The sequence below is a fragment of the Mus caroli genome, unplaced genomic scaffold (genome assembly GCF_978045245.1).
Source record: "Mus caroli unplaced genomic scaffold, Mus_caroli_1 scaffold_9, whole genome shotgun sequence".
NCBI lineage: Eukaryota > Metazoa > Chordata > Mammalia > Rodentia > Muridae > Mus > Mus caroli.
The window spans coordinates 75,461,071-75,476,833 of NW_028227264.1; the positions used below are offsets into that span (position 1 = coordinate 75,461,071).

General features: G+C 51.5%; 1 protein-coding gene across 2 annotated transcripts in view; it reads right to left on the bottom strand.

Annotated features, from left to right (window-relative positions):
- Col18a1 (collagen type XVIII alpha 1 chain) overlaps positions 1 to 15,521 on the bottom strand; it is a 122,836-nt gene extending 107,315 nt beyond the window's left edge. For both annotated transcript variants that reach the window (XM_085842907.1, XM_029482478.2), the window contains exons 1-2: positions 15,437 to 15,521; positions 15,288 to 15,358 (exon numbers count right to left, since the gene is read on the bottom strand). In XM_085842907.1, coding sequence (XP_085699033.1) covers positions 15,288 to 15,358; positions 15,437 to 15,447 — 82 coding nt within the window. In that variant the 5' untranslated portion in view covers positions 15,448 to 15,521. The remainder of the gene's footprint in view (positions 1 to 15,287; positions 15,359 to 15,436) is intronic.
- Between the last annotated feature and the right edge of the window lie 242 nt (positions 15,522 to 15,763).

Genomic DNA, 15,763 nt, shown 5'->3' on the forward strand with positions numbered 1-15,763 from the left:
CTGGAAAGATAGCAGTCTGCAGTTAGGACACCTAAGTAGCCTGAGACAGAGCAGGGTGGGTACCTGCCCTTGACTACAGGTAGATGGAACCAAACCGAAGTCTTGGCAGCCCATGGCTTCTCAGATTACTGCTCAGCCTCCCCTACTTTACTGCAGACTCTGGGGGACAGACAGTGCCCCAACCAACTTCATTTCACACCTGCTAGATAGAGCCCTGCCAGCCTCTTGATTGCTAGCCTTCTCCGCAGGGCTCCCCCTGCTGCCCTTCCCCTACTTCCCACTGGAGAATGTTGTAGGGAACAGAAGGAGCTGGTGGGGTCCCCTGACCCAGCCCCAGAGACTTCACCCCCACCTCCCACCAACTGTAATCCAGTTGCTGGGATACAGTAGAAACTCAATCTCAGGATTAGCGTCTAGACAGCACAACCTTTCCCCTGGTTCTCCACCTATAACTGGGACCCACATCGGCAGGCACTGGGAGCAGATAGCAGGAATAAAGGAGGAAGTTGTTTCTGGAGCCTCGTGGGGACATTCCTCAGCCAGGGCCATGCACTACCTGCTCTGGGGATGCTGTGCACAGCCGACCTAGGGCTATGAGCCCAGCTGCCTGCTGGCTACACACAAAGAAGCTTTCATCCTCCGGAATGTCACGTCTTCAATTAGTGCAGAAAGAGCTGGAGAAGAAAGAACTGAAGATCGTGGCCTCCCAGCACTGGGCTCGCCTGCCGGGAGTCCTGTCTGTTAACTCTATGCTGCCCACACTCCTGCCAGGCAACTGGCACAGGAGATAATGGCCAAGTATTCCCCCCACACTGCGAACATGTCCAATAGGCAACCAGGGCTGGTCAGGAAGGAAGCATCCATCTCAACTGGCACTGTCAGGAGGACTCTGGAGGCAAGGTGAACCCTTGGCCTTTCTACAGTGGCTCAAGGACAGGAGAATTTATCCCTAGGTCTGGGTGGAGGACAGCGCCACCTGCGCCTAAGTTCAGTGTCCTCCAGATTCTTGGTTCTGTGTGCCCATACATGGATCTAAACAGCTCATTTGAGTCAGACCCACCTGGGACCAGCTGCCAGGCCCATAACAAGAATGTGGCTACGGATGTGATTAACCAGCCTGGAGCTGGAAACTGGAGTTCAGCCAGGCATGGCAGTGCGTGCCTGTCACCCCAGCATAGGGCAGAGATGGGAAAAGGGTGAATTCAAGGCCATATTAAGCTACATTGACTTAAGTAAACTAGGAGCATGGCAGTGCACACACTCATGGCACTCTGAGGCTGAGACCAGAGGATCAAGACTTTGAGGCCGGGAGGATGGGCAGCACTGTCTCAGCAAAACTCATCAAAGTTTCAGGAGTTAGTCCTCCGTCAAACACATGCTCACTGAGGCTCTGAGGGGGGGGGTCTATCATGGTTTTTCTATATGGATCGTTTTCTCTGTGTTGCAGGCCTTCATTTGAAAAGCCCAGTAAACCTTCTAAAAAACACAGGGGAAAGCCGGGCGTGGTGGCGCACGCCTTTAATCCCAGCACTCGGGAAGCAGAGGCAGGCGGATTTCTGAGTTCGAGGCCAGCCTGGTCTACAAAGTGAGTTCCAGGACAGCCAGGGCTATACAGAGAAGCCCTGTCTCGAAAAACCAAAAAAAAAAAAAAAAAAAAAAAAAAACACAGGGGAGGTGCCATACACAGTGGCTGCGGAAGGGAGGGGTTACACTGAAAGGATGCAGAGGGGAGGGGCTATGCAGAGGGGAGGGGCTACACTGAGAGGCTGCAGAGGGGAGGGGCTATACTGAGAGGTTACACTGAGAGGCTATGCCGAAGGGCAACGGGAGGCAGGCAGAGGGACTGAGGGAAGGATCCACTGCTAATAATGAACCAGTCTTAGAGATACACTGGCTCCCCTGGGAGGCGATATGACCCTGAGCCCTAGATGGCCATGAGCCAAGGAAAACAGAGTCATGGATGGAAGGAGGCACAAGGCAGAGGAGGACATGGATGGGAGAGAGGAATGAGTAGGAGTCACAGGTAAGCCCTCAGCAGGAGGTACCTCTGTGTTTACCAGTGTGGGGACTAAATAACCGGGTAGCCGCTGGTCCAGGGCCCTCTGGGGAGTTCATGTATGTACAAATGTGCCTTCTGCAGTTTGACGCCTGGGCAAAGCAGGCAGTTCTGCAGGGGACCAGGAAGATGGCAGGACAACAGCAGACCCACTTAAATCTGCTCTGACATAGAGTGTACGCATGGGTGTGACCTGATGTTAAGTACTTTGATCAAAAGTACATCTTCGGACTGCTGTGGACATCTGGGCCATATCTGGAATCCTGGCAAAAGTACAACTTTTAAAATATTAACTATTGCTGGGGGTGCACATCTTTAATCCCAACATTCTGGAGGCAGAGGCAGGCAGATCTCTGAGTTTGAGGCCAGACTTGCTCTACAGAGTGAGTTCCAGAACAGCCAGGGCTACACAGAGAAACCCTGTCTTGAAAAACCAAGACAAATAAATAAATAAATAAATAAATAAATAAATAAAACTATCTAATATCAACTGTGCATACAAATGTCCCAGGAACCGAATTCTCTAGCTTGGACTCTAGGTAGCACAAGGTGGCTCCACCTTCCAGAGGGGCCCTGTTAAAGACTTAGAGATCCCTGTGATTGTAGAGAAGGGGAATTATTCAAACAAGCATTTGCCATCCTAAAGTTCACATTCATTTGCAGAAGACAAAACCCTGAGGGGAATGCATGGTCACTAATTCTTGTGGTCATAGCCAATGCCAGGAAAGACTGAGACAAGAGGTCTCCAAATGGACAGACACACAAGTCCCATAACTGCACACGCACACACACACATACACACACACACACACACACACACACACACACACACACACGCCACATAACTGCAGATAGTCCTGGGTCATTTATTTCCTTTTTCATAAAAAAGATGACATGCAGAAATGTCCCTGGCAAGTCCCGGGCTAGTGGGCAGTCTCCCATCCCTGGTGCATGTGTTTCTTCCACGGGTTTATTATGTAGCTGCGGGTTTTGTTTGATAATGATACAAGTATTCACATGGAAGTCCACGTCATTTGAGGTTCTTGGCCTGTGTGGGCAAGTGCAGGCAATGACACAACTGGATGTCACTGGTTCTGAAACAGGACTCACCAACCACATGGAGGTCACCAAGACTTACAGGAAAAAGGCTTGGGGAGGGGGAGGTGCTACTAAGAAAAAGTGAGCAGGTCTGGGAGAGAGCTCTGGGATAGGTAGGTACCTCAGGGAAGTGGCCTGGTTCTGCCTAACAGAAAAATCAGGCCAAACCACAGCCTCGCAGGCTGAGATCAGATTAATATTCATCCCGTGTGATCACTAGTAACAGGTTCAGCTCGAGGCATCGGGTATGTTTAAAGGTCCCCTTAGGTGTGGGAGGAAGCAGAAGTGGGCACAGGCCGTGTTACACAAAGACTGAGAGCCCTTAAAGACAGCTGAAGCACAAACTGCCCAGCCACAGGGCAGCAAGCAGGCAGACAGGAGGCCTATGGAATCGTTGCTGGAGGTCGGCTCCAAAGAGGAAAATCAAGGATGCCTGATGAACCAGGTATGGGGGTCACACATTTTTAATTCCAGCACTTGGGAGGCAAAGGCAGGCAGATCTCTGAGTTCAAGGCCAGCCTGGTCTAGAGATCAAGTTCCAAGACAGCCAGAGGAACTCTATCTCAAAAAAAAAAAAAGCAAAACAAGCAAGAAGCCCAAATGAGTGCAGACATGGGATGGGAAGTCCAGACTGCAACAGCTCACCAAAAGGCGAGAATGGACCAGATGATGCCAGTTGATGACAGGTTGGTCTGACCTGAATGAATGAGGACACAGCCCAAGTGGGACAAAGATAAGCTGTGTCCAAGGTAGGAGGATAGCCAACTCCCTCCTTCAAGCTAAGTAACGCTGATTTGGAGAGCAATGGTCCACAGAACCACTCCAAGGCAGCAGTAACCTGCACAAAGCAATTCCCATTCCCCCAAAGTACACATTACCTAAACAGTGACCAGCCAGGGGGACAGGAAAGGAAACTTTTAAAACCCTTCATTAAAACCAGAGGGCAAAGGTCAGATAGCACTGCTGAGAACTTAAGAGATAAAGCACAAGAAAGAACAGTATCTCAGAAAGAAGGCTGGCTAGGACAATGAAATGCAAAAGAAGGAAATGGAGCGAGCCTTCCTTCCCAAGGGGCTGGGGACAAATAGACCACAATGTGGGGAGGGACTGGCTGTAGCTATAGTTCAACTATTAACTGTTGCTAAATAATTGAAATGCAGGAACTAATTTAGCTTGAATTTAACACCTGCTGAGATACAGGCTGACAGAGGGACAGAGGATACTGGAAGGTTTGTAAAGATGAGAGGAAGCTGCTAGGGGCACTCACTGGAGAAGAGGGATGGGGGTATGGGGTAGGAGTGGGGGCTTGAGAAGAAGGGATGCTAATGATAGAGGGGTAGGGAAAGGAGTGAATGAGGGATGCTGGGAACGATAGAGAGGAGGAATCCTGAGAAGCTGGTAGAGAAAGGATGAGGTACATTTGAAGGCAAAGAAGGAAGGGATGAGCATGCTGGAGGCGAGTGGGTAAGATGCTGGAGCTCAGAATCACTGTCTTGACTGAGCACACTGCTCTGCATCCTCACCCCCCCCCCCCCGACTCCTGAATCTGAAGAGAGAAATGAAATGCCACTAGGCCCTACTCTCCTTGGGCCATAGCCTCAAGCCTTTTGCCGTTTCCCTGGACACAGTGGCATCCCTATTCCATAGGGACTTGGTCAGTCTCCGGCTGGCTAGTGGGCTTCAGGAGAGTGGCCAGGGCTGGCTGATTTGCCAGTCAAGGCTGACGTGGCCAACTCATCACTGCAGACCCCAAGAGATAACAGGGGAGGAGGAGGGGCTTATCAGCTTTCATGACAGATGAAGCCCAGAGGAGCAAGCACTGTACCCTGAGAAGCCCTCGGTGGACCCTGCACAGCTCCCCTCCTCAGGATACAAGCAAGCCCCTCTGCTTCTTCCCTGAACATAGACAGGCCCGGAACCTGGGCTGAGCACCTGGCCAAAGGTTCCCTCAGAGGCTTTCCCTACCTGTGTGCTCTCAGGAAAGGTCCCAATCCCCAGGTACAAGCAAAGAAAGAGCCCGACGTGGCTGGTTTGGTCCATTACGGATTTAAAAATTTAAAAATTCTAGAAGGCCACTTGCTGAGTGGTGGGTGTGGTTTGGTCATTTTCTTAAGGAATAAGGTCCAGTTCCCAGATCCACATCTGCCACCATGTCTCTGCAATGGACAGACTAAGGGCTTGTCTGCTCCATTCTGGATAAACAAGGACATAGGAATCACTAGAGACAGCGGAGGCCTGGGCAGTGTGCAGAACAACCAGAGACTGGCAGCCTCTGATCCACAGACAAGCCCAATGGGGTACTGATAGCCCGCTGGGCACAGAGCCACCTGCTATACTTTAGGAAAATATGTCCAGCCCCACTGACCTATCTCTTGGGGCTGGCATGAGTGGTTCTCCTGGGATTGAAGATGCTGGGCTGATAGGCAGAGAGGGAAGGAGCTAGCTTTTATACTATGTATCTATGTATACTATGTAGCATTGTCCTGGGCAGTGATCGATCTGATCTGGGATAGACTGAGATCTGATCTGGGATAGACTGACCGCACTCTGCAAAGCCCCTAGGCTGTGAGTCCTGTCTAACAGAACTCCTACTGTGTATCATTCCTCCCAGCAGCTCTCACCAGCCTGGCAGCCACATCCTGAATGGTAGTTGCTGCTTGCTAACAGTTCATTGCCCGCCACTCTCCTGCTTTGGACAATTGCCCTACGCCGGACCCTGGTGTTGAGAGGTCCCAGGAGCAGCTGTACAGGCTGTGTTGGGGGAGGGGGACCTGCCAGTGGAGAAGTCCATTGAAAGTCAGGGAGTGTTCTCGGGGTGGGGGCTCATCTTTAGCTTGTTGGTGGAGAACCTTTGAGTGCTCCCAGCTGTGCTGAAAGGATGAGACAGCATTCTGGCTGGTGGGCCTTAGAGACACTATGGCATCCTACTTGGGAAAAGATCGGACCTGAAATCAGTTCAGAGGTTCTCACACCATAGCAGGCACCTTATTCCTCTGAAGTGCTACTTCCTCCCCTTCAGGGAGCCAAGGAGCAGCCGTATCTGTTTCCAAAGGTTATAGGAACAGATAACCCAGTCAGCTATGCAAAACACAACTTTCTTCTCTTAGAGTTCTGCGGGTCACAAGAAAGTCAAGGCATGGCAGAGTTGGTCCTTCCAGGCTCTAGAGCAGACCACCCCAACTTTCCCAGAAGGTGTCTAGAGGTACGTGTGTCACCTAACGGCTGCCTCTGTATTCAAGGCCAACAGCATAGTATCCTCCAAATTCTACTCTATCCTCAACTATCTACCTTCAGATGCGCACGCTCAAAATCATACCTCCATCCTCAGATCTGACAGACTCCCCTGCCCATGGCCCCTGGTAAGCACCCTGAGGTCATGACAGCCACCCAGAGGTCTGACCATCTCCCTGCCTCGAAATCCTCAATCTGACCCCAAGTGTAATAATGTGCTTTTGAACCTTCACCGTCTGCAGATGAAGATTCGGGCATCTCTCTGAGACACTCACTATTCAGTGTAATAAACATGCCAGACGAGGGCATGTGTCTCCCATCCTTAGAATCTGCTGTCTGTACTCACTTGTAGACGAGCTGTGTTTCCCAATCTGGCACAGAACCACAGCCAGCTCGCTGACCTTGGTCCCTAGGGCTAGCCACTAAGAGGAGCTGTCCACAAGGGGCCTGGCCTAGGCAGGCACCAGGGTTCAAGCCTGGCCTGTCTATAGAATCAGCACTTCCTCTCTCACAAACAACAATGATGGGAAAGAGGGGAGGAGGATGGGTGGTCTCCCTGGTTACAAACCTCCCACGGCACTCGGCCGGGCTGCTTTCCTTGGGGGTAAAGAGTCAGGGCATCAAGAAAAATAGTCAGATCCTGGTTGCCCTGTGGGAGGGGGCTCTCCAGGAGATTATCTAAGGACCCGAATGAGCCAGAGACCTTACTAATTGATGACTGCCAAGAACAGGTGCCCTATGAGAGACAAAAATATGTGTCTACTGCATAGTGGTTAAAGTAGATGTAACAAAAAGGGGGGAGGGGTGTTATGAGCCAGAATGAGAAACAGAGATAAGACACCTGGGCTCATTGGACATCAAGCTCAACATATGCCTCCTCCTCTTCTTCCTCCTCCTCCTCCTCTTTCTCCTCCTCCTCCTCCCTCCCCTCCCTCCCTCCTCTTCCTCCTCCTCCTCTTTCTACTCTTCTTTCTCCTCCTTCTCCTCCTTCTCCTCCTCCTTACCTCCCCATCCCCTCCTCCAAGGGCTAGTGGCTCAGAGAACAGTAATAGCTCTTGAAGACATATAGGAGGTAGGGTTATGAGCTCTCAGCTCTAAATTCTCCCAGTGTAGAGGACCTCACTGTTCACAGGACCCTGTCCTGGGCCCCCCTGTCACCTCTAGAACCCTTTGCTCACTGGGAATGTCCCAGTAACCTGCACTTTCAGCCATCAACATGGAGGTTTTTATAAAGCAAGAAGGTGACCAGGAGGGACCCAGGACCGTGTCACTGTGAGAAAGGAACGGTGTGAACAACAGGGGCTTTACCCAGCCCCATAGGCAGGGCTAGTGAGGAACCCGGGCTTGCACCGGACAGGGATTAATTGAAAGTGGCTCTCAGTTTTCTAGGTGAAAGGCTGAGGTGACAATGAAAAGGGAATTGAGTGTTTTCTTGCTCACTCCCCAGACAGGGCCTAAGTCCAGGCAGGGCTCAAGCCCTGACTAGAAAACCTCCGCCAGGAAGAGATACCAGCCCTTAGGAATCTTCTGATGACCCTGTGAGTTCTTAAATTCTGTCAGCCCTATAAGATAGATACCTGTTAACTAGAAGCGGCCAGGTGGCCCTGAAATCTCTCTGAGAGCACATGATAAATTAATGTCACCAGGCTGCCCTCAAGTAGTCTAGGAAGAACTCTAAGAGGCGGAAGTGGCTGTGTGCCCTAACAATATGTCACACTAGCAGGTCCAACTCAGGGCTGGTTAAGAGTTCCAGAAACACACCTCCGACTCCAGTTAATGACAATCTTTCCAGGGTACTGCCTGGCAGCTGGGACCACACCTCCATAGGGCATTATGTATGGGTCCTCTGAACCCAGCCCAGGACTGAAGGGACTCAGGGAGAAACTGAACCACAACTATGTTTTCTTTAGGCTAGGCAAGATTTTAGATTGCCTCCTGGCAAGCAAACCATCATCGGCCCCATTCAAAGGGTCAGGAAGCCACCTAACATCACACACACAGCCCTGGGAATGGAGCCAGCTTCGAACCTAAATTGTGGGCTCTCAGCCACCACATCAGCCTCCCCACTATGAGGGCAAAGCTGACAGCAAGGCTGCCTGCCAGATATAATCCCCGGGATCTGGTGACTCCACAGCTGCTTGCTACAAGAACCGGACTCTGACAGAAAGCAATCAATACACGCCACATATCTCTCTTACACAAGTGCCCAGCCCCACAGAGTCCTCCCAGTACGGACATCTGGCCTCACCCAATGCTTCTCAGAGAAGGCACCTAGTCTCACATAGTCCTTTGCCTGCAGATAATGAGCTAACTGACTCAAGAGGACCTCCCTGAACTAAGCCCATCCTTAAAACTGTGTTTGCCGCAAGGGGATGGATTTGAAGTCATACAAATGAAGAAAAAATGTTATGCATTACAGACTGAGCAGGCCAACACACCAATGTGGCATGCAAAGCTACCCCCACGAAAAGACAGAGCTACAGGGAAAGAAATACCCTGAGAAAGGAAGACAAAGGTATGATGGGTAATATAGTGACCCTCTGCAGGGCAACTCTGAAATGTTTGATCAGGTTAGTAAGATTTTTTTGAAGTAACAGTAGCTAGCTCTAGCATAACCTGATGAGAATTAGCCCTGCCCCATATGGAGGGGCCCTACCTCTCCTGAAGGCCCAACCACAGCCCCCGCACCCAGCCCCAACTCTGACTGGAGGCACCCAAGATAAGGACCGTGAGAACACCGAGCTGGATGGAACCCAGGCCCCAGGCACTCTGCCTCCAGAGATAGGAGAAGGCTCTGCTCCCCACCGACACTCACTCCCCCCTCAGTCCCCAGACTACTGGCATCTGGAAATACTCGCTGTCTCCCTTCCTTCTTCCTCTCAGAGCAGGCACCCGAGGTGTTCAGAAACACACACAAGAAGAGAGAAAATAGGTGACCAAGTGGAACTGTGGAGGAGCGACATTCGCCCCAAGGTAACTAGTATGGCATCTCTGTACACAGCTCCAGGTGTGGACCATCCAGAGCAGAAAGGGCACCTGTGAAGTGTACCCACTAATGCTGGGTACCACTCTGCTAACTGGCCTCAGTAGCCACTGTGGAAGTCCCAGGCACCGCTCCCGTGACTTACCCACTGTGGAAGTCCCACCAGACTTACCCACAATGAGGGACCTTGGGGGAAGGCAGGACTCCTTCAGCTCACCCCTTGCTCCTATGGCTCCAACCTGCATGGGGTCAACTGAGGTTGGAGCTTTGTCTACCAAAGGCCCTGGGAGACTGTGTCCTCCCTTCCGCTCCGTCCCCAAGGTCAGCCATGCTCTCATTGGAGGGCAAACACCATCCACCCACCCTCACCCGAACCAGAGGTACACAGCACAGCCACCTAAGAGCTGGGGATGGGCGACTGCACCAGATCAACATCTACCTGAGCAACCACATCTTGCTACACCACTGCCTGAGCACTCAAACTCCACTTCAGGAACGACTTCCTAGAAGATGGTTTGCAAGTGATACATAGGATCTTTGTCCTAGAAGCATGGAGCATCTAGATTCAGGTCTGAGGTCTCTTGCAGCTAAACCCACTGCTCTTCCCAGCCCTCCACGATCCTGGGAAAGGCTGGGTGGAAGGTTAACTACTATTACACTAAGGAAGCTCTTGCTCGGAGCTCTCTCCAGTTCAGCATTTGTTCAGCATCAGTTCAAATCGCTGCTCCAGTTCAGTGAATGGCTTGTGCTGGCAGACTCTTTGAAGATGCAGAACCCTGCTACAGAAACTTGATACTGTTTCAAAGACACCTAAGCTCAGCTTTGAAACAGGAGGCCTGGTTGCTGCTAATTTTGAAGGTACTCAAAAACAGAGCAAATCAAAAACAAAAAACATCGGTGAGTGAATCTAGACAAAAATGAATAAGTGGATGGTGATTGGGTGGATGAATGGATGGACAGATGAATAGGAAGGATAAATGGATGGAATGATGGATGGACAGATTAAAGGATGGAATGATAGATGGATGGATGGATGGATGGATGGATGGATGGATGGATGGATGGATGGATGGAGATGGATAGATAGGCAGGGTAGACAAACGATGTGATGCTGTCTGCAGAATTTAAACCTTAACTAGGTGTAATGGCACATGTCTTTAATCCCAGCACTTGGGAGACAGAGGTAGGCTGATCTCTATGAGTTCAAGACCAGCCTGGGCTACAAAGCAAACTCCAGGACAGCCCAGACTATAAGACAGAAATTCTGTCTTGAAAAACAAACTACCAATGGTAGTAGTAGCTATTGTTAATTTTAATTTATTTTAATACTAATTATTATTACTATTTAAACCCATCACTGACCCCTCTCTGCAGTAAGCCCCATCTCATCTTCCTGCAGCATCTCTGAGGTTTTTGTCTGTCTAGCATCTTTTCTGTGGGACACCCTAGAGTCAACCCTCACCCATGGCCAGTGCTGGTAAATAGCTAAACCCAGCACTTCTTACATGTACCTGCAGAACATCCTGATCTTCTGGAAACTGGGGTAACTGAGGACCTGCCATGTCCCTGCCCTGCCCTGCCTCATGACAACACCTCCGCCATGCATACAAATTGTCCATAAGGGATCAACCTACTAGTGACCCCATTTGCCATCATAGAATTCCAGAAAGATGTACAGGCTTGTGGGCAGCCTCTCCAGGTTATGGCTCTGTCTGCAGCAGCCAGATGGCTGTGCTTAGGCTTGCCCATATGAAGGAGCCAGGAAGAAGATATGCTCCCACAGGCAAGGACCAGACATGCGCCTGCAGCCCAAAGCTGATCTGACTCAGCACATTGTGATCAGAAATTCCGACAGCCAACCGACATGAGCAAAAAGACCCACTAACCTGAGCTGCATCTCTCAGCCAGCAACCTGGCTCCCACATCCCCAGCCAGCATGGCTAGAGCTGCAGACCAAACTACTGGGGGTCCCTGCCTGAAGAGGCTGCCTACTCCAGGAGGGACACAGTGTGAGTTGAGCAGATACATTGTATGTCATAAAAACACCCCTGAATCAGAGAAAAAGACACAGCAGTATAAACAGCTTTACCAAGAGTTCTCAGCTGCCCACAACAGCCACCCCATTATGGCTGGGAAATCCATGCTTCAAAGCCAGGTGATAGCTGCCATAACATCTGGGCACACAGGACTGTGCACAAAACTTGCCCTGCCCCATTCTCTGCTGCCTCAGGAAAACATAGGCCTGCGTGATCTCACTACAGAGTTGGGAACTTGCTCTAGAGAAGCAGATGACCTGGCCAGAGGAACAGAGCTGTTCCACTCCTGGGATGTGTTAGATGCTCCCAGACTGTTCTATGATTTCACCATGCCACTTGCAATTCAAAATGGACCAAATGTTCAAACCTCATAAACATACCAAATATATTTGAACTGTTTCTTTTCTAACAGAGAGCATCTGATGAAGTTCTGAGCCCTGCGTCTACATCTGTGGTCCAAGAGATGTTCATGGAGTAGTTAGTGGTCCAGGACTCCTTGGTCCTCCCAGTGAACCCAACTTTTCTAACACCACAGATGGAGACAGAACTCAGAAGTCGCCGGGCAGTGGTGGCACATGCCTTTAATCCCAGCACTTGGGAGGCAGAGGCAGGTGAATTTCTGAGTTTGAGGACAGCCTGGTCTACAGAGTGAGTTCCAGGACAGCCAGGGCTACACAGAGAAACCCTGTCTCAAGAAAACCAAAAAAAAAAATCAACAACAACAAAAAAGAACTCAGAAGTTCTGGCATGCCCCATGTACTTCCATATTTGTATGTATGTATGTATGTATGTATGTATGTATGTATGTATGTATGTTGGGTTTTCCTTTGTGGTTGATGCTGCATTGCATGGGGCTTGTGTGTGTGCTTGCATGCACACACATGTGCATGCATGCATGGTATGCATTTGTGACTGTGGGAATGTTCGCCTGTTTGTGTGCACATTTATGTATGAACACACATGGGCATTTGGGGGGCACCAATGTGAATGAGTTTGTGTGCATGAGTGCATGTGTGGTTTGCATTGTGTGAACATGTATGCATATCTGTATGTCCATTTATGTATGAACATCGCATTCATGGTCACTCGTGTCCTGAGCACATATATGCACAAATATGCATGTCTGTATAGTACATTTTCAAAGTGGAACAGCAGTGAGCGGAGGCAGCACTCTGGCCTGATTAGCCCAGCATCTACCTGCACCCTGGGGAGGTCAGCTCACTCCTTCTAGGTTTCCTCAGGAAGAGGACTTCCCCTCTCTCAGCCCCTCTCCCTTCCTTTGAAGGAAAAACAGGAGTACCCTGAAAAACAAGTTTTGCTGAAATTCAAAACTATCTTCAAGGTCTTTGCATCTGAATCCTGAAGACTCCCCAGTGGGTGAGGCAAGGAACGGGAGCCCTTTCCCACTAACTTAAAATCTAATGTTACCAAGTGCCTGTGCCCCATCCCTGCAGACCTACTGAAGGAATGCAGCTCAGGGGCACTGCTGTGTGCTAAAGCATCTGTAGTCAGTAGCGATGCTAAGAGTCAGGCATAGAGCACAGAGCACAGGCAAGCTGTAGGAAAGTCAAGCACGAGAAGAGCTGGGGACAAGAGGATATGAAGTCAGCACCAGGGTGGTCATGAGCACCCCATCGATGCTTCCTTGGCGTGTCCTCTTTCCTCACAGACCCCTCTTTAAAGTCCATAACCACACGGCGAATAGGAGTGCACAAGAGAAGAAACTGCAGACAAGTGGGGGACCTTGCATATCCTAGGAGTCCTAGGTGGTGTGACAGCTCCCTCCGAGGCAGGTTAAGAGTAAAGGTACAACCCACTATTTCAGAGCATCCAAAGGAATCTCAGAATCGGCAGCACCTCAGGACCAGTCCAAAAACAGAGAGGGGCTTTGCTCAGCATAGACACATTTATTTGGAGATGTAGCTAGGCCTCCAGGCAGCTGAGGGCGGTTTCTACATGACCCAAGCAAATCACAACCTGCCAGTCAGGATTTCCCCCACCCCCCATACCTCCTCCCCCTCCATCCCCATCCCCCACCCCCAATAACTTAAGAGCTCAACAGTTATCCTGATCCAGAGGACTCAGCCCTACTGGGTTGAGGAGCCCTGGCCATGTTGGGGGAGGAGCTGGTGTAAGCAACACAAGTCCCGTCTCCCCCCCCCCCCCCCCCACTGAGCAGCTTTTGACTCAACCTCCAGGAGGCAAAAGAATCACATTCCTTGGACATCTCTAGAGGGACCTCCCTGTCCCTGAGGGTGCACCGCTAAAAACCCACAACAGTAGCTACAGCAAGCAGACAGAGAGACACCACCTTCCCAAGCTTATCCTTAGATCGCCAAGTTTACAGACACACAGGTTTGTTCCACCCAAAGGCTAAAATTACGATCTATCACCTTTCTACACTTGAAACCACTCTAGCTGGGGGGCTGGTGTGTGTGTGTGTGTGTGTGTGTGTGTGTGTGTGTGTGTGTGTGCTGCTCTCTCCAGCATCTTTCCTTTGTCATCAGTGGTTACAGAAGAGGCCCCAGGCTTACAAATCCCTGTCTGCAGCCCCTGCCAGGCCCTCATTTGATTAATAGCCCCAAGTGCCATGCGGTTGGTCAGTAAGAACAGCTTGGCCAAGACCCATCTCCTGCAGTTGAAAGGCATTACCCTACCCCACCCCCACCCCACCCCCTGTAGTTAACACAAATAAATGAAGAACTATCTGCTACCCAAGCAACAGGTGCTTTTCGAATCTGCTGTTTAAAAGGGCCTGTATTGATGTTTAGCCTGAAGTGACTAACGCACTTAAGCAATGTACCAAGTTACTTTTCCTTCCCAGAGTGACTCCCCTCCTCTCTTTATCTTTTATCCTTCGTGATGCTGTGCCAAGAGGCCTGGGACCACAGCAGGTGATACTGCAGAGTTCGGATTTGGTTCTTTAGGGAGGTCACCAGCAGGCGCCTTTGTGATAAAGCGCGGGGTTTCTACCCCGGCAGTCTGGCATTGCACCAACCCCCAACTCAGGAGCCTCATGGATATGTTGAGCAGGAGGAGAGCAGCCAGTTGCTGGTTAGCTGCAGAATCTCTGAGCTGGTGGCAAAGCAGTTCTCAGTGCGCCCATGCTGCTTCGGTCCTCACAGGGCAGCAGAGAAGGCGACGATTCCGTGGGCTTAGGAGCATTGTGGCCGGCCGGACAGCGCTTGGCGCTCATCAGCATCAAAGGGGACCGCGCGCAACCCGACACCACCGCAGGCGCGGGGGACAAGGGCCTGGAGCTGCAGTGGTACACAAAGACTAGCCGGCCACGGGAGTCCAGCCCCGGGCAAACGCGCGCAGTTTTGCCTCAACAGGTTGGAAACGCAAAGATGACGCCATGCACTTAACGATCTTTCTCGGTTCCTTCTCAGCAGTGACAAACCCCGCCCACGGTCCCTCCCGAGGACCTGGAGGGACCGGCGGCGGCCACTCACTCAAGCGTTGACCAGAATGAGGCCAGGAAGGGCGACATTGGTGAGGTGGGACACGGGTGTATGCCTCTGCTTGCCTAGCCAGCGGAGCGCACAAACTTCCCCGCAAAGCCGCTTAAGTCTGGCCACCCCACAAGGGACTCCAAACACGGACAGCTCGCACCCCGGAACCCCAGACGCTCAAACCCTAGAGAATGAATGGCTAACATAAGCAACACTGCACTGAAAACGCCACCATCGCGCTACCCCTGAGCGCTCCAGCCACCGCCCGCCACCTGCGCGTGGGCAGGGCCCGGACGCCACTGCCTCCCGGCAGACCGTACAGGATAAGAGGTGGCTGTTTGTTTCGGGGACAAACCACAAAACTGCACAAAAGGCATGTAAGTACAGCGAACCCTGGAGCACCAAGTTATGTTTCCATCCAAGCTTACCTGGCTCTGCCCAGGAGACGCGTGCCACCAGCAGCAAGACCAAACTGGTGAGCACATCCAGGAGGTGCCACCTGCGGAGGACAGTCACAGGTTAGTGGGGCCCAAGAGACCCGCACCCCCTCGCACCCTTTAGCCCTGAGCCTGCAAACCTGGGCGCCATCTCCCCAGGCCAGGCCGTCTACGCCCGGATGCTGCACCCAGCTCCTCGGTGAGCCGCTAGCCCACAGTGCTCCCGACCGCTGCTGCGGGCTAGGGCAGGGGTGGGCAGGGGCGGGACGGGGCGGAGACAGCTCGATGGGCGGGGCCCTGGGCTCAGGAAGCAGAGCTGGGCCAGAGAGGACCCGGTGAGCAATCTGGTAGGATCGGAACCTGGGGGCAAGCAGGGTGAACAAGGGCTGGCATCTATCGCAGCTTCTAAAACTCTGAGTGGCAGTCTCGTCCTCTCTCCAATGTCTCCACCGCGGGTGTTGTCCCCT